General features: G+C 42.9%; 1 protein-coding gene across 2 annotated transcripts in view; it reads right to left on the reverse strand.

Moving 5' to 3' along the window:
* The window catches only part of PRKACB (protein kinase cAMP-activated catalytic subunit beta), a 211,753-nt gene that overhangs the window by 128,077 nt on the left and 60,167 nt on the right, over positions 1–23,509 (reverse strand). The window contains exon 1 of one of the 2 annotated variants that reach the window (XM_069232202.1): positions 20,689–20,965. The exons of the other annotated variant lie outside the window; for it this stretch is intronic. Coding sequence (XP_069088303.1) covers positions 20,689–20,875 — 187 coding nt within the window. The 5' untranslated portion in view covers positions 20,876–20,965. Of the gene's footprint in view, positions 1–20,688; positions 20,966–23,509 lie in introns of those variants that run through there. 2 annotated transcript variants of the gene reach the window in all.

Here is a 23,509-nt window from a genome sequence, read left to right on the forward strand (position 1 = left end):
TGTGAAAACGTGATGTGTCCACATTGTGTTTTGGGCCATTTCCTTTTGTGGGCGCTAGGCCTACCCACACAAGTGAGGTACCATTTTTATCGGGAGACTTGGGGGAACGCTGGGTGGAAGGAAATTCGTGGCTCCTCTCAGATTCCAGAACTTTCTGTCACCGAAATGAGAGGAAAAAGTGTTTTTTTGGTCAGATTTTGAGGTTTGCAAAGGATTCTGGGTAACAGAACCTGGTCAGATTTTACAAGTCTCCCCATCTTGGATTCCCCTAGGTGTCTAGTTTTCAAAAATGCACTGGTTTGCTAGGTTTCACCAGGTGCCGGCTGAGCTAGAGTCCAAAATCCACAGGTAGGCACTTTGAAAAAAAAAAACACCTCTGTTTCGGTGAAAAAATTTGATGTGTCCACGTTGTGTTTTGGGCCATTTCCTTTCGTGGGCGCCAGGCCTACCCACACAAGTGAGGTACCATTTTTATCGGAGACTTGGGGGAATACAGAATAGCAAAACAAGTGTTATTGCCCCTTTCTCTAAATTTTTTCCTTCCAAATGTAAGGCAGTGTGTAAAAAAAGACGTCTATTTGAGAAATGCCCTGTAATTCACATGCTAGTATGGGCACCCCAGAATTCAGAGATGTGCAAATAACCACTGCTTCTCAACACCTTATCTTGTGGCCATTTTGGAAATACAAAGGTTTTCGTGATACCTATTTTTCACTTTTTATATTCCAGCAAATTAATTGCTGTATACCTGGTATAGAATAAAACCCATTGCAAGGTGCAGCTCATTTATTGGCTCTGGGTACCTAGAGTTCTTGATGAACCTAAAAGCCCTATATATACCCGCAACCAGAAGAGTCCAGCTGACGTAACGGTATATTGCTTTCAAAAATCTGAAATCGCAGGAAAAAGTTACAGAGTAAAACGTGGAGAAAAATGGCTGTTTTTTTCACCTCAATTTCAATATTTTTATTTCATCTGTTATTTTCTGTAGGAAACACTTGTAGGATCTACACAAAGGTCTCCTTGCTGAATTCAGAATTTTGTCTACTTTTCAGAAATGTTTAGCTTTCTGGGATCCAGTATTGGTTTCTCACCCATTTTGGTCACTAACTGGAAGGAGGCTGAAAGCACAAAAAAATAGTAAAAATGGGGTATGTCCCAGTAAAATGTCAAAATTGTATTGAAAAATTGGGTTTTCCAATTCAAGTCTGCCTGTTCCTGAAAGCTGGGAAGATGGTGATCTTGCCACCACAAACCCTTTGTTGGTGCCATTTTCAGGGGAAAAAAACACAAGCTGCCTTCTGCAGCCCTTTTTTCCCCATTTAAAAAAAAGTTACAAAAATTTACTGTATTTTGGCTAATTTCTTGGCCTCCTTCAGGGGAACCCACAAAGTCTGCATACCTCTAGAATCCCTAGGATGTTGGAAAAAAAGGACGTAAATTTGGCGTGGGTAGCTTATGTGAACAAAAGGTTATGAGGGCCTAAGCGCGAACTGCCCCAAATAGCCAAAAAAAAGGCTTGGCACAGGAGGGGGAAAAGGCCTGGCAGCGAAGGGGTTAAGGGAAAGGACCTTCATGCAAATGATGACTCATGCCAGACAGAAGCTTGTAGTCTGCTCTTGGGTACATAATTTCTCGATTACTTAAAAAATCTATAATAATGTGGCGATTATAGTTCAGGTAAACCAATCTAACATCCTGGCGTTCAATCATAACTTCAACAAATTAAAAGCAATGTCACTACGAGGACTCCTTCAGATACAAACACATGCTGCCAGGATAATGTTAAGTAGATCGACCCACTAGCACATATCTTCTCCCACAGCCAGCACATGTCCTTGCTCCGTCATCTTCAAACTCCACCCCATTACAAAGACATCTGGTAGTGACTCCATGTGCTCTTCCTCTCCAGCTTAATGGGAACTCTCCTCAAAGTAAGATCTGCCATCAACCACTTAAAATATCTAACTTTCATGATCTTATCCTCAACAAGGCGCTTCACTTCCTGAACTTCCTGGACCTGAATGAGAGGCTGCTTAACAACTTTTCAGTACCCAACACGCAGGGGTGTTGAAATCCCTTAGCCTGACGCCAGGACATAATATTTGGGGTCAAGGACAACAGGTTTTCACTTTTATTTTGCCCTTGGGACAAGTAGGCCTAACCCTCTGCAGCACAAACCCTTTGGCTGCCAGTTTACAGTACCATATTATGGAGCAGGGAAGGGAACGATCTACAGTTGAAGTAATGTGTGTGTCCATATTCTAATGCTGTTTGAGCTTGTATTTTTGGTCCATTATTGCAAACCCTTTATTATTATGGTGAACGCTCTAAATACACGTTGTGAGCTCAGACTCCAGTGCTGACAGTGGTTCCACGTTTGCAAAGTTTAACTATACAAGGCTACATGTAATGCTCCCAGAATGCTCTCTGATCAGATGCAAATACTTGCAGAAGCCTGAGAGCTTAAAAGGAAGATTGACCATTATATGGTTTCAAAATAAATCATTCACAAAAAAATGCAACTAGGAAAAAAAACATTTGGCTAAATTACTGTGAAATTTTAAGTACAATTTCTTTGAAGGATCATTCAGTGAAATGTTTTGATGCATGCTAGTATTTCCAAAAAGTATTCATAACGGAAAAATCAGTGAAACCAATTTTAACAAGATTATGAGGAACATGGAAGCAAACAAGCACTGGCAAAGCCAATAGGTCCAACGTTGGTGGTTAGTCTTTTGGTTTTGTCAAAGTGTGTCTTATTTTGACATGGCTTTTGTAGCACTAAATTGTTGTGGGAGCGGCCAGGCCCTCACCCTTGCAACAAACGTTGAGAGAAAGCAAAAATATGCTTTGGCCTCAAACAGCACACATTGCCTCTGTAGTTTCTGGCACCGAACAAAACTACCTTGTGTGCAAAATGCTCCTTGTGAAAGAACAAATTGCTATCACTCACAATGAAGCCAGCTGATAGAGAGAAAGATAGAATTTTAATTTAAAAAACTATCTTGGATAACGCAAGACCTAAGTAAGGGCCCAATTATTAAAGGAAGTCACGAAAGTGCACCCATGCTATATGTCTTTACATAAGTGCAGATTTACATATTTCATTAATTCACATGATATAAGTAGACTAGAAAATTGTTCTTCTAGAAAATACTTGGAGCTGCATTTTAGCACAAGCAAATATGCATGTGTAGATTTCCTCACGTGAAAATATATTGAGAGTTTAGAAGTTCACTTTCCCTTTTATCACTTTTTTTCCCCCAACCCTGGAAGAAGTTTTACTTCTGCCCTTTTCAGGAGTAAATTTCCAGCCTTTCCCAATTTTGGAAAAGATTAGGGAAAAGCTTGTGAAAACCCATAAAACATGCAAGGTAGTAGGTTTGCACAGACTAAAACGGGCATTACAACTCTGGAACTTTTGCTTATCGCTGCCTCCAGCCCCAATAAGTAGCTCTGCAGAAAGAGCACAAAATAAGGAAATTGCTAGTATTCAAGCCCTACTACAGTATTAGCCCTGGCATAATCATAGAGGCTATTATCAGAGCACTTACATAATGAGATTACTGCCATAAAGTGTTGCACTACATTGCACCAAAGGGACAAGTAGATTTTTTTTTACAGGACAAGTGAATAATGAAGGATCATGTACAATAGACAAGTCGATATTTTATTAAATTCCACACTCTTGAACAAAGTTAATATCCTCCATCCCTAGCCTGTCTAGTAAAAAAAGATTGTCCTGGTTAACATTAACCTATTGTGAGGTAAACTGATAATTTCCAACCCCAGTTTCATTCAAGTATTAGCTAGCCATGCCGGTCTCAAACCCAACTTCCTATTTTGTGCTGTTTTCTATCATTCACTAAAAATGCCTCACCATGTTTCTCTTCTGATCTCCAAGTACACTATCAAGCTGTAGATCTGAGATGTCGAGCTGACAGGTCTTCCAATGTAGCGTAGGTAGATCATTACTGAAGATTTGGGCTTTACACAAATAATTAATGAACCAAATGCCTCACCATGTTTCTCTCCTGATGTCCTCATTCTCAGACAATATACACTATCAAGCTGTTGAACTGACAGGTCATCCAATGTAGCATAGGTAGACCATATGATTTGGGCTTTACACAAATAATTAATGAATAATCTTGGCCTATTGCTTGTTCTGCTAGCTGAACCCCAGCTCTAAAGGCTCCTACAGTTCTCATACAAATCCTAAATATTTAGTCAAATTTTACATTGCTAACAAACAAGGAAGTAGATCGATAACCTTTCTCATTCAAACATCTTTATAATTAAGGATTACAACAGTGGGAACAAGGGATCCTGATGCAACTTCAATGATAATTTCGAAACAATTCAGAATTTGCACCAATGCACAGAGCAGCCCAGGTACCCACACTATCTAATGTGCTCCCGGACAGCAGCATAATTACTTTGCCCATGTTAATTGTGAATTTACACTATATATTTCTAAATAGCCTGTGATGGAAAAAAAAAAACGATTTGCCACTATAAACCGGTTTATTTACAATTCTCAAAATCACGGATTCTTTTCACTCTTACACCTAAAACCACCTGGCTCACCTAATAGATCCGATACAAATGTGTACTATTAGGATGTCGAGGTCAACAGAGGAAATGTAAGCAGATTTACGTTATGCCATTTATCTTTATGATAAAGGTCGAACTGATGCAATTTAACATGAATGCACGTTTACAACGTCCCTTTTAACTTCGAAGGTAAGTAAGTGTGCATGAATACAACTTACAAGATAAGCCGTTTAAAATTCATGCTTAGTGAAACCCCCCCAAATACCTCAAATGGGTAGCTAGAGAGGACTGAACTGAAGATCGCTAAACTAGGTCAAATGCTTGAGACATTAACAAAATACTGTAAACAGAAGAAACATGAGCACATTTAGTATATGTTTGTCAATTATAAAAGGGCGAGAAATATATGGTTTTCTTTTTCTTCCGCTATCATTGTGTTCTATTACTAGCATCTGCTTTACAATAAGAATTTTGGCGTATTCAAGGGAATAAAAAATAATTCAATCTACTTACTGTTCATGTTGAAAGGCTAAGATTCCGAACCATGTTGATCACAATCTGACCGAAAGGTAAGGGAGTTATTTTAATCTCAGGGGCAGATGTACGGTACTGAACAGAGCATTAGCTGCAGTCCAAACGCTCTTCTCTTCTAGAATCCCGTTTTAGGTACAAAACCCCGACGAATAGTAGAGTATTTCATTGTTTGTTCTCAGAAGAAAAAATGTGAACTGGACAGCATTGCTTACATGCTCCCACAGCTTCACAAAATGGCAGCAGAAGTGTTAAAACACCAGGATGTTTAAAATGTTCTCGATTAAGTCAAGCACTTGTTCCCATGGTAACATTAGATCAGAATTATCATTTAACTTGCAACCGAGTAGCTTCTGTTCACAAGCTTTAAAGCAGCAGTTAGATAAATCGGAAACTGCAGCATGCCTAAGGCAAGCCAGGGCATGTTGAAAATGAAACGAATCGTAACGTGTGATCAAATTACAAAGAAAGGCAATAAAAACAGTATGGTAAATTATGAGTGAGGACAATCTTAAAGATGTTCTGCACCCCTATCCCCTTACTGCACGCATCCCTGGACGTTACCTCATTCGCCTCGTGGGCACACTGGAGAAGGCTGATAGGCTTATTGTTACCTAGCAGCAGTAATTAACAACTCTTGGTGCAGATATCACATCTCACGAATAAACCCAAAACACCAGGTTCAGCATAAAAACTGTACAACAGGTGATGGCCGTGCCACATTATTCTGGTTGGTTACTGTGTTTGCTACTAAGGGATAAAACTAATTAATGTTAATGCAAGGCTGTCAAGTAACTGTGTCACGAAGGTAGATTCTTAGAGTTATTTTTTTTTCTCGCCAATAGAAAACACTAAGCATGCTGGGATTTGTAGTTGCAATTGTCCCTTTATAACATGGGTACTTGCAAACGTTTTCACAGGGGACACAAAGTTTGGTATGTGGTGTGACCAAGGGCCACATTGATGCTAGCAGGGCGATGGCCAAAGGGAGGGGTGACTCTGAGGTGGACGTTGTGGCAGATTAGTGGGTGTAGGTGTCAGCAAAGCATATATATCTAGAGGTTGAATTACAGATTGTGAAACCAGAAAACATGGACTTAATCCCAGCTAACCCACTTTACCAAATTGTGTGATCTGAGGCAATCATTTTTATTATCACTTTCTCTCCTTTTTCTTCGTTATTGTATGTAAGAGGATCTCACAATGCATGACCTCATGATGTACACAGTACAAACCCTTCTTCTGTGTTTGATGTAATAAACTATAATGCTGTTTATGTATAATAGGAAACCACGTCACCCATAGAATGCACATAACAACTGACTTGCCTCTTAGTTCACTATTGGCATTATCATCAGGTTGTGGGGGAGAATTAATGTTTTTGAATTTATGTTTGTAAACTATAGCTTCACAAAATACTTCTCGATGCACTGACATAATCTGATGTATTAAATGAAATGGGCCTTTGTGTTAATGAAATACACTTCCTGAACTTTTAAGAGACCTTATTGTATTTTTAGACTTTTGCTGCAGGGTGTCTTTAGAAATGGTGGTGTTCCTGCAGTTAAGCATTGCAGGACAACCTAGTTGTCACCCAGCCTTAGATATTAAAACTATGGTTGCTGTACAGAGGTCTGGTGGCAGAGTCCCCACACAGAGTATCACAAGTGCACCTATAATAGTGGTTTCACCACTTGCCGACTCAGTTTGCGAAAGAGCTCCGTAGGGAGAACATTGGGGCCAGGAGCCTCCACGCATGTACTTGGGTCAGAGCTACTGTAATATCAGAGTCTGTCAGGTCAGACTGCAAAGATTCCCACTGCTCCTGGTTCAGACTTTCAGTGGGCAATCACACACAAACTCGGGCGTCTCTTCATCCAATTCCTCTATACTAGGTCTATAGAAATCGACCATTATTGTGCACAAGTCTTCTGCTATTTGGCTACTGACTCTAATGATTTCTACTGTTTCCAGTTGGATCTCCTGGGTATGCACTGATTCACTATCTGAAAGATGCTAAAATTGATGAGAGTTCATGGCTGTCAAAATACGAAACAGATACTGAACTAAAGTTAGTTAAAAATATCTTGGTGAAGACTGGCCTGAAAAAGTTCTAAAAGTTCTCTCCATTCATTTGCACAAGAAGGATCAAATTTGAGTGTCAATAGGGAATTATTATTCCAAAATAACAAGTATGTGCCTCTTTCGGGCATTTGAGATCAGTTGTCATAATTGGGTCATGCAAGACCCATGGGTAGGTCTGCATTAAAAAAAAATGTTGCAGAGCCATTCTTGGTGGTCAGAAATGGATGCAGGCCACTTGGTCAGACAGTGTCAAGCATGTTCTGCAGCTGATAAGAAATGTAAGACTCAGACCCGTCTTATGCAAATTACACAATGCCCCAATTTTGCTTAGCTAAATGGGGGTTTGGACCTTTTGGTAATTTGCCCTGCAATTTGCCATTTTTCTAATCAATGATCAGTCCAAGTGGCCTGAAGTAATGTTCGTCGAAAGATATAGAGCCCTAGATATGCTGAATAATACCATCTGATAAGCGGTCATCTTGTTTTGTAATTGAGTGTGCCTACTGAGCCCTGTGGGGCAAACCTCCCCCTGGGGCCCCCTTAAGACCAGCGATTGCCTTGTTTTTAAACTTCCAGTACCGTGATAAGATTCTAGCAGAAATTAGCATAATGGGGAAAGTTCGGCATGAGAATCCAAGTTTCCTATCTTCCCCGATTACATGCAAGAGATTCAGACACAACAGTGCACCTTTGGCTAGGTGAAGGCTAAACTACGAAGCCTCAACCTAAAATACATGCTCCTCTTTTTAGCAAAACTGAAGGTACTATTCCAAGGAAAAGCATTTTTTTTCCAGACTCCAGAAGATGTCTGGGCTTGGCGGAAGGAACGACCAAGACTGCTGGGGAAAGAGGGTCAGGCAGCGGTCCTGAGTAACATAGGGAGAAGTGATGCCCATCCAAATGACTGGTTGAGCCCTAGGAAGAAATGTCCGTGACTGAGATAGGGAGAAGTGGGTACACCATGAAGACCTGTAAAGTTGGAGGGGCGAAATGAGCATTCTTTGTACTCGGACAGCACCCGGACTATGACAAGAAGAAAGAAAAGCAGTGCTGACAGCCGTACTGGAGACAATGCATGGGGATACTGATGAGGGCCACGAAACCGGATTGGAAGCGCATCATCCTCTGGCAGCAGCTATTGCCCACCTGGAACGGAGTGGAACCCCTTTGCCGGCAGAGGCCTCCGCAGTCAATGCTGAAAATGACACAGTGTGTTAGGTGCTGTGATCCTGGGCCGGAGGACTACGGACTAGGTTCCCCCTGCTCATCTGCCGAGGGCTGGCTGACTCTGAGAAGGACTTCTATCTATTGCTAGGACACAAGTCCCTGCTTTCAGGAGCGGTTGGCTACAGACCTCTTGGCCCACGTTGAGAAGTTCATGGGGTTTTACAGTCATGGGGGTCCCTAGAAGTGGGGAGGATGGGGGTGCTGACATATTTGTGGATATTTAGTTTGCACTGTTATTTGTTCAAAGAGTTCAGGAATTGTCACGTAGGCCAGGCTTGAGTCTCGAGGTGGGTCCCAAACTACCTACCCTTCCACCTCCGGGAGCATATGACAACCTCTTCAGGGATCTCTCGCTGTCCCTTCAATTTCCCCATTGCCTCGGTTGCTTTGTTAGCGGAGGACCACATTCCCCTTCATATCTCAGATGATGCCTACAGGAACTAGGGGCAAGGCTTCCACCGAAGATGACAAAACTCTTACAGTCTTCTCCTGGAACATGAATGGATTGAGAGATAAGGTCAAGAGGGAACTAGTAAATCAAATACTTTAAAAGAATACACCTGGATGTGGTGCTGTTACAGGTGAAAAATTAGCCCTCTTCACTCCGCAGGGAGTGCTGACTTTACCCTCCCTTCCCTGATGCTTTCACTACACAAAAGAGGGTTTCAAACATCTGGGGGGGGGGGGTTATGAGACACAAGATGGACCCTCCACCATTCCTGTAATCTGAGGAGAGTGGTGAGGGCTCTCAGGGTGAACATGGATAGATGGAAGGGGCTTTGCCTTTCTCTGGTGGGGTGCATAGCCCGGTTTAAAATGATTTCTCTTCTGAAATTGTTGTATGCTCTGCAAAGTACATATCCTCAGATCTCTCCAGAGGTCTTCAACTCTATGGCGAGGGACATGCGTCTTTTCCTATGGGAAGGGAACCATCCCAGAATTGCCCTGAAAAAATCTGCAATGCAGTCAATATACTGGAGGATTGTCTCTGTCAGACCCAGAAGCGTATTATTGTGCGGCCCACCTTATTAACATTAAGGATTGGGTATTCGACCCATTGGACCACCCCACATTCCGTTTAGAGAGGTCACAGTGGGAGGGAAAATCACATCTACATTATCTTTATGGAGGAGGGGGGAGGTGGCGTCTTCGCCCAGCTTCACAGGTGGCCCTGCTAGCCTGGGGCAAGGTAACAACCCCTATGGGTTGACATCGCTAAATGACGAGAGAGACTCCACTGTGGGAAGAAGTGTCTACCGGAGTTGGGAAGACTATATGGATTTGCGGCTTGGGATAGTATGGGAATCCCTAAAATAGGGCAACTATTAATAGGGGGCGATGTTACGCTCTTTGCCTCGCTTCAACAAGAATCTGGCTTGAATGTGAAGCAATTCCTTCAATACACAAAGCTGAAGTATGCATGGAAGGAGGAGGGCCTCATGGGGGAGGAGCTCCCGGAGTATGCTGCGCTGGAGGGCAGATTGTTAATGAAGGAACTTGGGAGGGGAGCGTCTCATTAACATATAAGACCATTAATAATAACATGACTGATACCCTGATTAAACTGCAGTGGAGCTAGAAGATGTTGATTGGGAGGCGGCATCGATGCAACCATAAGAAGGGGTGATTAGATTGCATCTCCAGCTGATTCAATACAAGATCCTGCATAGAGTATATTATGATAGACAGAGGCTACAAGCTGAAGGAAAACCACCAAATCCCTATTGTTTAAGATGTCAAGGGGAGGTTGGCAGCTTTCTTCACACGATTTGGGGGTGCTTGCTGAGCCAGAACTACTAGATGGAGATTATGGAGGAACGCAGAGAGGTGGTTTCAGAACAGATAACAATGGACCCCAAATTCATTCTTCTGGGCATAATGAGAGTCATAGACTGGTCCCTTGCTAAGTTATTGTTTTGCAACCTTGGACTAGTGGTGGCCAAAAGAGATACTGCTCGTTATTAGGGAGTGCAGGAGTGCCGGAGTGCCCAGCCCTGGAGGGGTGGAGACGAGGCACGGACACATTTATGATGGCTGAGAAAGTCACCTATGCCAGCAGGGGTTTCCCTGAAAATTCTGCAAGTTTTGGAAAGACTGGATGCAATTCCATTCCTTGGAAGTCCCGACAGAGGAGAAAACACAGAATACTGAGATACACTGATGGAGGGGTGGGAAGGGAGGATACTATGAATAGAGAGGGATTCACAGTGGTGTATTGCTTTTGCGCTTGTATTGCCCACTTAGTGTCTGTGGGATGTTCGGCGGGGAGGAAGGGGGTGGTGGGGAATGAGATTGTTGTCTTTTAGGTTTGTCTTTTGCATTATCGGCGCTGAACGTATACTGATGATTTACAGTGTGCTATTGTTTATTTTTCCTTGGCCATCTGAGGCGCTGTTAAAAAATAAAAGAAAGATATTTCTAAAAAAAACACACAATAAAACAGATGATCCGAATGTTCGATGTTGACTATTAAGTGTCATAATCTGTATTGCCGACCTCGGTTTAGACAAGAAATAAAGAGCTCCTTTTGGAATTTAATTCAGGCTTTTACTTCAATAGCCTTTGCTGTAAGCATAAGGACAGACTGACGTGTTCTTCTTGTAGCATCAAATAAGTCAAACCTCTGATATGAATCAGCATTTCAGTCAATAATGTAGCTGCGCCATTCTTTCACCACTATTTCATAAGTAAACCTTAGGTGGACAGATCTATGGATCACTGCATCGGGTTATACAATTAGTGCAACACTGAGATCTGGCGGTGGTGTCCCTGATGACTCAACTATGGTATACAAATATGTACCATATTTAAAAGGTATACTAACTCTTATTTAGTGGAGATACAGTTAACTACTTTAGTTCCACACTACAATGAAGAAAGGCAATTAAGCAATATAAGGAAGATATTGTCATGATCTTGGTATGCATATTGAATAGCAGAGACCTGTAACAAAGACCTTTCATCTTTTGTACAAAATAACGAATCTTTCTCAATTAACTTCTAGAAAGAAAGTACAAAATAATTTAATTGGAAAAGGGGGGGGGGGGAATCTCCAACATCCATTAACCTGACCTGCCAACTAGGCTAGGGAGAGGAAAAAAAAACAATGAGGAGGGCGGTGCCTCACCTGAGAACTACCCAAGAGATACTTCTGCCTTCTCCCTCCTTGCAGACGTGTGTGTCAATGTCCTGTGGTGTTTTCGCACCTCTTAATGGACATTGGCTATTCAGAGAATCCTAAAATGAGCAGGAACCCACAACTGTGTAGTGGTTTCCAGTTTGTCTTTCCGACTACCATATGACTGCTCTTCACCAGGTGACCATGTGAAGGAAGCCAATATCCTATGACACAATGCCACATGGAAATTGCCAGGTTGGCCTTAATAAAGCCGTCGAATTTGGGTCTCCCCTATCAGAGTGCAATACGCATTTAGAAACAATACACCATTCTATTTGCGGTTTTGACTGGTATTTTGAACCAAACGCAAAAACCTCTGACTTTTTCCTCTAATGACTATGCTAAATGCCATTGAACGGAAAATACGTAAGTTAATAAAACTGACAACTGAATGGGACAGAAACTCAATTTAAAGGTAGTTTGTAAGCCTACACAGCCATTATTTATCGAAGCATTTGGTGTACAGTTCAACACAGCAGCAGTTACTCTCACCTTAAAGTATTTTTATTCAACTCAAATTCTTGACTGTCACAAGGGTGCTCACTTATTTTTATCACCGGAAACAGTTCATCTCCTTGGAAACTATTGGTAAACCACAAAACCTCACGATTTAGCTAAACTGGTGACATTCTCTGACTGAATGTAACCAATTATAAAAGCAACGCAGCGGCGAATAAATTCAACAATGTTGCATTATTTGGATTACAGAACTGCTTTTTGATCTGGCTCATGTTATCAACTAGCAATGGCAAAACCAATATGTCTGATAAAAAAAAAAGACAGTGATTCTTCAGCGACTGGAGAGTTTAGGCACTCATTACCTCATCATACAGAAGCTCTATCCTCTATCAGAATTAAAGTACAACTCCTCTGCCTAAGCATGTCGGGCATATGCTTCCAATAAAAAGTAATCTGAAGTACAGCAGCATCCTTCTGTCTTGCAAAGGTGTTGTAATTAGTGTTCTGTTAAGTTTCAATTTACCATCACCTTTCGAAGCAAAACATAGCCATCTTGTAACTGTGAAACAAAATCACAGAATGGACAATACCATTTCAAGATGGCCACCTGGGTTAAGTGCAGTGGCTACGTGGTATGTGGCATGCTGCAGATGAAATGAGTGACAAGCGAGGGTCCGGAAGTAGTGTCAGGGTTCTGTGGTATGCCCTTAAAAAACAAAAAAAAATAAGAAAAGGAAAGAAATGAAAAACAGAAAGCAAAAGGACGTGCTCACCAGCCTTGACACTTGAGTGTGCTCACATTTGAACAAATGTGCAATGTGTTCAACCAAAATGCTGTCACCTATAGGGAAGAAGTGCCAAAGGCAGAAGAGGGCTTAACACACACACACACACACACACTTTACAGGGACTTTATATTTGGGTTCAGATTTTACATGCACAAAACCACAGAAATTCAGCTGTTATAGTTAGAGTTATTTCCAAATGTAACTATAACTCACACCCTCGCCATGCAGTTTTTTAATCCATAAATTTACTGCAGTCATTAGTGATATTATCAATGATATCCTAAAAGACATCATGGGGGATGTAATATCTGGGTTAATTAGCAGTGCATGGCGAGGGAGCAAATTATAGTTACCTTAGGACATGAATTATAGTTACTTGAAATAACTCTGAATTTCTATTGTTTTGCGCATGTAAAATCTGAACCTAACTACAACTTCGCTGAAATGTTTGTTTTTTTCAGTGAATTTCTAGGGGTTTTATTTTTACCTTAAGATGCCCATCTCAACGCACTGTGGGGGTTGGGTTGGACGCAGGGCCTGGTCTGGAATTGTGCTGCTCCCCCAAATATTGTGGCTCCTGCCCCCCATTCTTTTTGCCATCCATTGTCCAAGTTCATGCCCCTGCTCCCACATTACAGTTGTGTAGCCATTGTTCTGACACTTCCCTACCGGACTGCCCTGAATAGTTCGCTTGCTCCCACATCCACCTCTTCCCCATCTTTTGTTGTTTGAGTCCATGAACCAGCCCCCTCCTTCCAGTCCTGCATGGTCTGATGGGCTGCCACTGCACTCTATTTTGCTGGATATCCCTGCCCACTAACTCCTGCCCTTTGTTGCCCAATTATATGCCCCATCATTGTCCACCTGCTTAGTCTCTGTGCATAGCTTGTTGCCCCTACCTCCTTTCCCATGCCCTCTGATGTCTGTGTGCATGCCCCTGCTCCCTCCTTCTTTGCTCACCATGTTCAATAGACCTGCCACTGCTCCTCAGGTCAGTTCAGTAAAGCTGCCACTGCCCCTCCACCCTGCCCGGAATGGTGAGATGGCTGCCGACTGTCCCTGCCACCTCTAACCTTGCCTGTCCAAATTTCATGCCCCTATCCCCTCCCTCCGGTCCTCCGTGGTCCATTTTTCTGCCACTCCCTTCTGCCCTCCATGCTCTGTTGTGATGCAAGTGCTCTTCCTGCCCGCCATGTGTGGCCTGTTGTGAAGCCACTTCCCCTGTTCTCTCTTGTCTGTGTCCAGCCCCTACCCCTCCCATCTGTCTTCCATGGTCCTTTGTCCTTGGCCGAGCCCTCTCCCTCTTGCCCACCATGGCTGTTGTGCTGCTACTTACCCTCCTCCTGCCTTCCATGCATGGTCTTCTGTGCTGCCATAGCCTCTACCACCTGCGCTGTGTCAGCTTGCTGCCTCTGACCCCTTCCTGCATTTCCTCCGTTGTCTGTGTGTATGCCATTATAGTATCACTGTTGCCCTCCATGATGCGTTGTGTTCCAGTGCCCATCCCACCTGCCCTCCATGATCAGCTTGCTGGTCCTGCCCTGCCCCCTTGCACCCTGCCCTCCATTTCCCAGATGGGATACCGAGATTTTTCTAAGCATTGCACTTGCATGCCAGCAGGTCATATAGTGTGGCTCAGAGTTAGCTTTATCCCACCTGGAAGTGACATGAGAGGCATACAGAAGTGTCAACTCTCCATCCTACATCCTAGTCAGTTTCTTGACTGTATCTGTGGTGTCGTATTCGGAGCCAATAACTGGACAGATGTGACGGTTTGCAGATCTCTAACTTGGTACCTTTTTATAAATAGAAAAAAGAGACCATTCCACAGAGCAGGGAGGTGGGTGAGAAATATGCAGTTAGACAGAGGCTCCACCTCTAAGAGCATTACCAAAGGTAAGTAACTTGTTCTTCTGACAGATACTTCTAACTGCAAATTCCTCAGCTTGTGTATAGATACCAAAGCAGTACCTCTCAAGGTGGTGATTCTGTGGAATGGCTTAACCAAAAAGTCCTGCAAAGTGCTCTCCCGCTGGATCTGGCTATCAAGGCAGCAGTGCTTCATGAAGGTGTGAAGTGACATCCACATCACTGCCAGAACAGGAACCCCTGGTAGAATCTCCCCTCAGGGTTTCTTTCTTGGCCAATGTGTACAAGATTGCAATACTGAAAACAATCAACCTCTGTATAGTCTTTTTCTACACTTTTTTTCTTACCCTTCTTTCCCCCATATAACTTCTCGTAGAGCTGATCACCCACCAGAAGGTCCTTCGTACGATCCATATAAAAGTTCACAGCTCTTTTGAAGCCCAAATGATGAGTTGTCTCCTCCTCTTTGAAAGAGTGAGGCAGAATGAAGACTACTGGAAGCATGATGTACTGTCCACGCATGGAGATGTAGACTGCCCTGCTTCTACGACAGAAGATGCTGCCGAACAGACAGCATTACTAAAGGACAAATGCTCATGCCCAGTCATTCCGGGTACCAGACTCTCCTTGCCCAAACCAAAGCCACTAAAGTTACTAGGGCCCTGTCGCTCCTGATCTTCAGAGATCAAGGCAGGAGAGGTCGAGGCACACAGGTGTACTGAGGGCTACTCTACATGGAATATGTCTCCAGGAGGGAAGAGTCTTAGGAGCTCAAGTATGCAAAAGTATTGACAGTGCTTTTTCTCAGTGGTGGCAAAGAGATAGAGCCAGGGCTCTTCCCATTGTTGAAAGTGCCACTTTGTGGTGTAGGTGCTATTCATGATCTGTCAGGAATCACCAGTTAGTCCACCCTGGCATTCAAAGATCCCGCCAGGTCGTCCATGACCACAGAAAGGTCCTGACGGTTCAGCCAACTCCAGAAGAATAGATTCTCCTAGCACACACAATACCCTGCTTGTTGCGGCACCACATGGTGGTGTTGTCGGTAAGAACCTAAACCAGCTTACCTGTGATGAGGCCTTTAATGCCAACTGAGTGGCCCAGACTTTAATAGGTTGGAATATAGCCAGGTCTGTACCAGAGACCAGAGTCCTTTGATCTCCACCTCTCTCAGGTGGACTCACCAACTCAGTAGTGATTAATCGGTCCCCACTGTTAGCTCTGGGTGGTGTAGAGAGAGGATCTGCCACCAGCCCAACTGCACCTGAGCAGCAACCACTGAAGGTCTTTTGCAGTCTCCACCAAAACATGTCAATCTGATTAGTTCCCTAGCTGCTGAGCCCACTGAGACTTCAGATCCCATTGAAGACCCTGAATGTGCCATTCGGCATAGTCCACTCAGGATGCAGAAGGCCATGAAATCTCAGGGATACTCTCACCAAGACCCAGGACCAAGGCTGAAACCTCAGGGTCACTGACCTGAATGTCCTGGACTTGCTGAACCAGAGTGACGCTCAAAACTGCAACATATCCATAACGGCTCCAATGAACAGGGGAATTCACAAATAACATAGGTGAGACTTTGGCACATTGATCGAGAAGCCAAAAGATGTTAAGACATTTGCCATCATCTGGAGGTGGTCTATGACTGACTGTAATGAGCGCACTTTAAAAATGCAATTGTTGGGATATGGGAGACTGGCATGGATGACCTCATAAGCAGTACAACAACGACCGCAATCACTTCTGTGAACAGAACAGGGGCATTAGTAAGGCAAAAGGAGAGCACAAATAATTAAAATGCTCTTGACCCAACTTGAACCACAGGTAACGCCTGTGGGACTGCAGAACGGGGATATGAAAACGAAAATAGGCATTCTCCAGGTAAAGCGCTATCATCCAGTCACCTGGATCCAAGGCAGATAAAACCTTGTGCAATGTGAGCATCTTGAATTTGTTTGTTTGTTGTTGGGAGTGTGAAGATCTAAATTTGGATGAAGGCCACTGCTCTCTTTCGGCACCAGGAAATACTGAGATTAACATCCATTCTCTATTTTTGATGGCAGAACCTTCTCCATGGCCCTTTCTTCATCCGGGAGTCTGGACTTCTTGCTGCACAATGGACAAAACAAATGGTCCCCCAAAAGCAGCTTTGATGAGGGTGGGATATGTGATAGGTAGGACATGAATGGCAGGGTTTATCCGAGCTAAACTATTTGGAGTACCCATTTGTAAGACAATGCTCTGCCACCCAGAGGGTGGCAATATGCTACAGAAGGCAAACTATAGCACTTTGGAAGCTGAAGCTGTCCACACTTACACAGCCTTCTACCCCAACTACCACACAATTGTACCTTCATTCTCACACAAAACACCACTCTGTGCTACACAAATCCACACATTAGCAACACAACACAAAGCCACATTATACTTAACTTGAATCCATCCACACACTCCCTGTTAAAACAAAACACTAGCTCTATCCTCTACTTCCTCCTACCAGACCCCTTTCAGTCACCACCAAACATATAGTCAGTCTTCCATCATATCATCCACCAACACCCTCCTCCTCTTTTTACCAAAAACACACAAACAACCCTTACACTCCACCACAATGTGTTTTTTTTGTGGGCCTGCCCAAAATGTAAAACCTTAGTAAGTCGGTTAGTTCAGACCATAACAGAAGGAAGATTTAAGTCAAGAACTTCAGCCGCAGGCCGAATGACTACAGCAAAAGAGACTGATTCTTCAGTTGATGAGCCAGAAGAGTGAGAACTCAACAGAGGGTCAGGGGAAGTATCTAAGCCATTTGTCTTTTGTAGGTCCATGAGAAGATTGTTGTCATATCAGTACTGGGACAAGTCATCCCATCATCGCCATTGTCATCACCCAAACATTTTTGGCTATGTTCTGGACCAGAGCCATGAAGGTATGATTGCTTGAGGGAGATTGTCGAGAAGTGGTAATATATTAGAATGAGGGTGGACCCAGCTGTGTTGGACTAGGTGTATGATGCCTCTTCAGTCAAGGTCATGGCGGATTCATCTTGGATGTAAATAAAATAATTGGGTCCTCCTCTGACATAGGTGGCGCCAGAGGCAGCGGCGATGGGGCTGGATCGGTAGGGGTTGTGGCATCTGATCGAAGTTAGAATGAGAGATGGTCCCAGAGCTGGGACAGACCTCAGAGAGCGGTCAAAAGGCTCACATGAAGGCAAGAACAGAGTTATTGACACTAACGCAACTGGAGGCCTCCTCAAATCAGTGGGGCCCGAAGGTCACCAGACAGAGCTGGAAGGGTGCCAAAGATCTGTAACATGGCTCTTTAAAGGCCTTTATCTGCAGCAGTGTTGCGATGGACCCAGACACCCGGTTGAATCGGTCCTAGTTGAGGAAACCATTCTTGAATAGGAAATCAGGGCCAAGACCTAGGCGCACCTTAAGGAACAGCCTTGAGAGTGGGAGAGACTCCGTGTCCTTGACTTCAACTAGGAGCGGGTTGTATGCACCTTTCTTTGGCGTTCGGTAACACAGAATACAGCTTGACGTTCACAGATAAACGTGAGAATCATCTGGTCACAGTTGTCAAAGGCCTTGGAGTCGTGCAATGACCCCAGCTACTAAAGATTTACCTGTTTGGAATCTGTCATATAAATCTATACGCGACACTCGCTACAAGTTTTAAAAGGGGGCATGTCTCTTTAACAAGGGAAAAATTATTTTTAAACTAAAATTTCTTCAAAGACAAGGGAAAATTTGGGAGCCAGATCGGGGATTCATGCCCGAAGGCATAGAAAGAAAGGAACTGACATCTGTGCTCAAGGATGGCGCTTTAAATGCAACTAAGACGTCACTTCCAGGACAGGGGGAAGGTGACGCTGAGTCACATGGTACCATCTTCTGGAGCACAGGAGCAATGCTGAGAAAAATCCCCTGATCTAGTCTGGAGGATGGGGGCATTCACAATGTGAGAAACCTGTGGTTATAAGTATCCTTCATAAAATGGTATTAACAAATTGATATATTTAAATTATTTAATACATGTTTAATTTGATGAGCTAATGCGTAGTAAAATTATATTTCATTACTTCCGGATAACAACAGTCACGGCTCGCTTCACTCAAAAGGAGTGGGTTGGGGGTGGGAGATCTAAAAATGAATAAAATTAAATAAAAATATAAACAAACACCTTTTCCACACCGTCCCGGGCTCCTCTTCCCTGCTGGCTGCACAAAGGCACAGGCTCCCAGCCTGCCCTGCGTCCAATCCGGACGCTGCTCAACGCGGCGTCAGGATTTGCTGAGGGCACCCTGGTTGGGGGCTCCCAGGCAGACTGGGAGCCTGTGCAGGAGAGGGCCTACTGCACATGTGTGTTTGGCCGGCCTGAGACGGCCAGCCGAACATACATGTCCTGTGAGGGGGGGGGGGGGGGGAGTGCTGAGCACTCCCCCTCACTGAGACTCATCCCAGATGCCCCGCCCCTTTCACAACAAGGGGATAATAAGATATGTTTATTATCCCCTCTGTGAAAGTCTTGCAGCTTCTGCTGCTGGCGGGAGGGCAACACTCTTCTGCCCTAATGGAGGAGCCACCCCTGGATAACAAATATTTTTAAGTAAATTACATTTAAATCTTACATAAAAAAATACATTTATAAAAACTAATGAACATTATTAAATTTGCTGATATTTTACCATATGGAGCTCTCACTCCAGCGGCGAGTCTCCACCTTGAGGTTTAAAGCCACTAGTAGTAACTTTACTCTCCTAAATTCTGGTTCAGGCTTCATCGCCTCATTTGAAGGGTGAAGTCTACATTCATAAATGGTTATCAACAAAAAGATGGTGTTACCTCTAGGGAAGTAAATATAAATGTGTATGTTTACAATTGTGAATCAGGCCCTTTCATTGTACCTCTTATAAAAAAAAATCTGCTAGATTCAATGTATCCCAAGGACGAAACTGAACATGAGCTTTCTGAAATAGTGTTGCTTCTTAAAATGCTGCAGTATTAAGCGGAGCGCTTCATATTCCAAATGATGATGAAATATTAGGTAACTTTTCGCAGAAGCGTCACCCAAAAATAGTTACATGTGTTGCCCACTAGCGAAATGTTGTTTTCTCTACAGCATGGTTTGTGAAAGGAACGTCACTGTGCAGAGCTCCAGCACGTTACCGCAAAACCGATCTCTTTCTCAACACCTATTTAACGGATATTTATTTTTCCCGGGATGCACGTTTGCTATAAAAGCGCACTTCCTGTCACATGTCAGTCCGTGTTCTACATTGGCTTGAGCACCTGTACAAAAGAAATCTCTAATGAAATAATAAGTAAAGCAACGACCCTCCTCAAAAATTGTTTCTAGCCTCGGTTATGCACTGCTCTCTGAAAGCAACTAGTTTCGAGCATGACCATTTGAAATATTAACTTTTCCTGTTAAGTGGGACGAAGTCGCCTATCGAAAATTCAGGCTGTTTCACAAATTCGACAAAAAAAGATTGAGAAGAAATCTGGAGTGACTTGGGGTCAGATTTCCCTTAGCCAGAATGGCCGACAAAAATGGACAGACTCTGGCACTCGAAATCTGCTACATTTGCTGCCCAGGGGGAAGAGCTCTTCCACCCCTGCTAACTCGCAAGCCTATCCATACATAGCTCGGAGAGACAACACGGGAACAGTAATTACGTTTATCTACAGCATCCAATAAGGAGAAAACGATTTATGGAGTAACACAAACTATGAATCTAAAAAAAAAAAAAAAAAAAAAACATTACCTACTTTCCCGGACTTATTTCTTTACTTATATTTTGGAGACCAAAGTAAAGCGTGGCTTGAAAAATACAAACGACGCAGACTTTGAATTCTAATTTATTTAATATACACCATCAACCAAATAACACTTTGCAATCTGCTAAAACTGTGAACATGCAGATAACATTTGAGATCACTAACGATGTGATCTTTGTAGTTTACATCCTAGCTGCGAACTTACTTGATCTGGCCCAGAGTAGATTGTATTCTGAGCTATGATAACTTTCATGTTCCGGAGTAGGTTTCTGTTCAGGAAGAGCTCCTTTCGAATGGCGTCGAAAGATCTTGTTTGCAAACCCTTCTAATTTCTGACGAGTAGATGGCGCCCCAGCACCCTGTACACCTACGAATTCATTGTAGGTGGTCATCGGTGCACAGTTGTTATTTCTTTTAAACCGTGCCAAAGAGGATGATACGCTCTAAAGCAAGCTTGAGTAAAGCGTTTGCAAAAGTCAAACTTCCTGTTTGTCACATGAGCAAAACCACAATGGTAGTTTCCTTTACTAGTAGGTTATTTGAATGCCTGTACTTTTTTTTTTTTTACTACTCGATAAATTTAGTAGCAATTACTTTTAGCAGTTTGTCATTTATTACAATAATCCTGGGTATGGAAGGGCTGCCATCGCCAATCCTTCTATAAAATACAATCACGGCACAGTAAGACCAATACAACGTTAAATATAAGTTAAATAATGGATCTTTTAATTTCCACTTCAATTGCGTTTCCTTTACCCTGATGCTTTTTTTTTTTTTTTTTTAAAAAGACTCCTGTTTGTTCGACTTTTATAGAGCTGAAGTCAATACTACAGTACTAAGTACTATAGTGCAAATAATTACCGCCGTTTATATATCAAGTATGCACTGCCCTTTATCCTGATATTACTCAAAAGTGTTTAGTCACAATTGCAAAAGAATCCGGTCTGTGTTTCACAAAGGTGGCCACAGTTTGGTTGGATAAGCAATCAAGTAAGACCTGGTGTAGAAGTGGGCCACAGTATCAACCTCAAACATGGTATCTAATACAAAAAGGCCATTGAGAACATCAAAGCCAAGAGTATCTTTCGACAGACTATAATAGGATATGACAACATACCTTTACTAAGGTGTAGAGAAATGAATGTTAACGGGAAGAATTTGGGCTGTCCTAGTCTTACCAAAAAATAATGAACTCAGTCAGGGTGTCAGAATATCCAAAATGAACATAAATGAGGTAAATATACGGATACGGAATTTATGTAATTAGTTGTAATTTAAAAAGCGCAAACAAGACCCAGCTGGGCAGCAGATCGCTTTATAGATTTTACAGTGGAACAGGATATTTGGGTTACATCAACACTATAATATAGTATAATAACTGCATAAATGCAGATAGTTAATAAACAGCAAGTCTGGCAGAAAAGTGAGAATTTACATAAAGGAAACATTTTATCTGTGAGAATAATTGCTCAGACTGTTACAAGAGGCAATTACATTGTAGAAGCAAGCTTTTAAGTTCTTTTTGGAAAGAAGTAGGAGGGCATTTGTAAAGGAGAACTCCAAATTCTGCAAGTACTTCTAAGTCTTTCCTGTCCTGGTGGTGAAAAACTCTGACATTCTTTTTTCACCACTGCAAGGCTTACCTCGTCCATAGGATAACATTGGCGTTACCTTATTACATTTCATAAGCTATAATTTCCAAATGGGAATAGGTAATTGAATCATGTTTGGTGTCTTTGGAACTATAATGAAAAATCCTTTCTTTTGGTAAAGTCGGATTTTAGATTACAATTTTGAAACAAACATTTTTAGGAAGTTGGCATTTACCTGCCTTAGCCATTTAGTGTTTGTAGCCTGTTTGGGCATCACATGACGGGGTGCAGCTGACAGTTGGGCTTTCTGCTTTCCTCTCAGACTGCCTGACACAACAGAGGGCTTAGGTTAGGTGTGCCTTAATGGGCCATCACTGGCAGCGGAGGAGGGCGGAGCTTGGCGCAGCCCTTCTCACACTTGAGTAGGCTATGTCCAGCCTACATAGAGGGCTACAAACTTCTTTGTAAGTTTTCTGGAGCCAGGGCAGGGGGGTGGAAAGCCTGTTGACTTGGAAGGTAAACCTTTAGAAGCCTCTCCCACTTCAAAGGCAGAACTAGGTATAAATATTGGACCCCATACACCAACTCTTCAGTATACTTCTGAGCCTTTGGATACTCTACCAGGAAAAAGGACTGCTGTGCTGCTGAAAGGACTGCTGCCCTGCAGGACTACTGCTTTGCTGGACTACTGCCTAGTGCTCTCTTGCTGGGTGAGAAGGAAATAACATGCATCTGCTGACCCAGGACCCCAAAGTTACTCTAAGATCTAGTAGGCTGGCCTCCTGACTAGATCCTTAGGGACAGAAGGCTCAAATAAGTTTGACAGGCGCACAAATGTGGGCCGAGATTCTACTGCACTTCCAACACTCCTCAGTTTTTACTATATACAGAGTACCTTCAGGAAGATATCTCCCTTTTATGGAAAGAAAGGCCTCAGTCATGGCATGCTTCATCCTAGGCCAGTCCATCTCGCAGAGTTAACACAGTACTAACCCTGTACTCTTAACCATATCCCCACAGGAGAACTAGCTACTTTAGGGACATAGCGCTCAGAAATAAATATTTTCTGGCCAATAGGGCAACAGTATTAATAAAAAGTATAGTTGGGACTACTTCTGTATCTATCCAAAGGCACTGCTTTATGCAGGATGATGCAGGGTAGGGTTAAATAAAATCTTTGCTAGTCCTTCCTGTGTTCCTGGGGGACTGCTAATTGGAGTGCTCATGATCTATGATGGATCACCACACCTTCTCAGATTCCTGCCAACATGTTTCGGTCTACGGACCTCCGGCCTTCTTCAGGGTAGAAAAGAAAGTTGTCCAAAGTCCCTACTGTCAAACACATGTTTAGATATAATACATGCAACAAGGTAAGATTAGTTCTTACCTTGTCCTAAATGCGTCTCCTAAACGTGGATCACAAGAGATAATCAA

This window comes from Pleurodeles waltl, chromosome 4_2 (assembly GCF_031143425.1).
Source record: "Pleurodeles waltl isolate 20211129_DDA chromosome 4_2, aPleWal1.hap1.20221129, whole genome shotgun sequence".
In the NCBI taxonomy this organism is placed as follows: Eukaryota; Metazoa; Chordata; class Amphibia; order Caudata; family Salamandridae; genus Pleurodeles; species Pleurodeles waltl.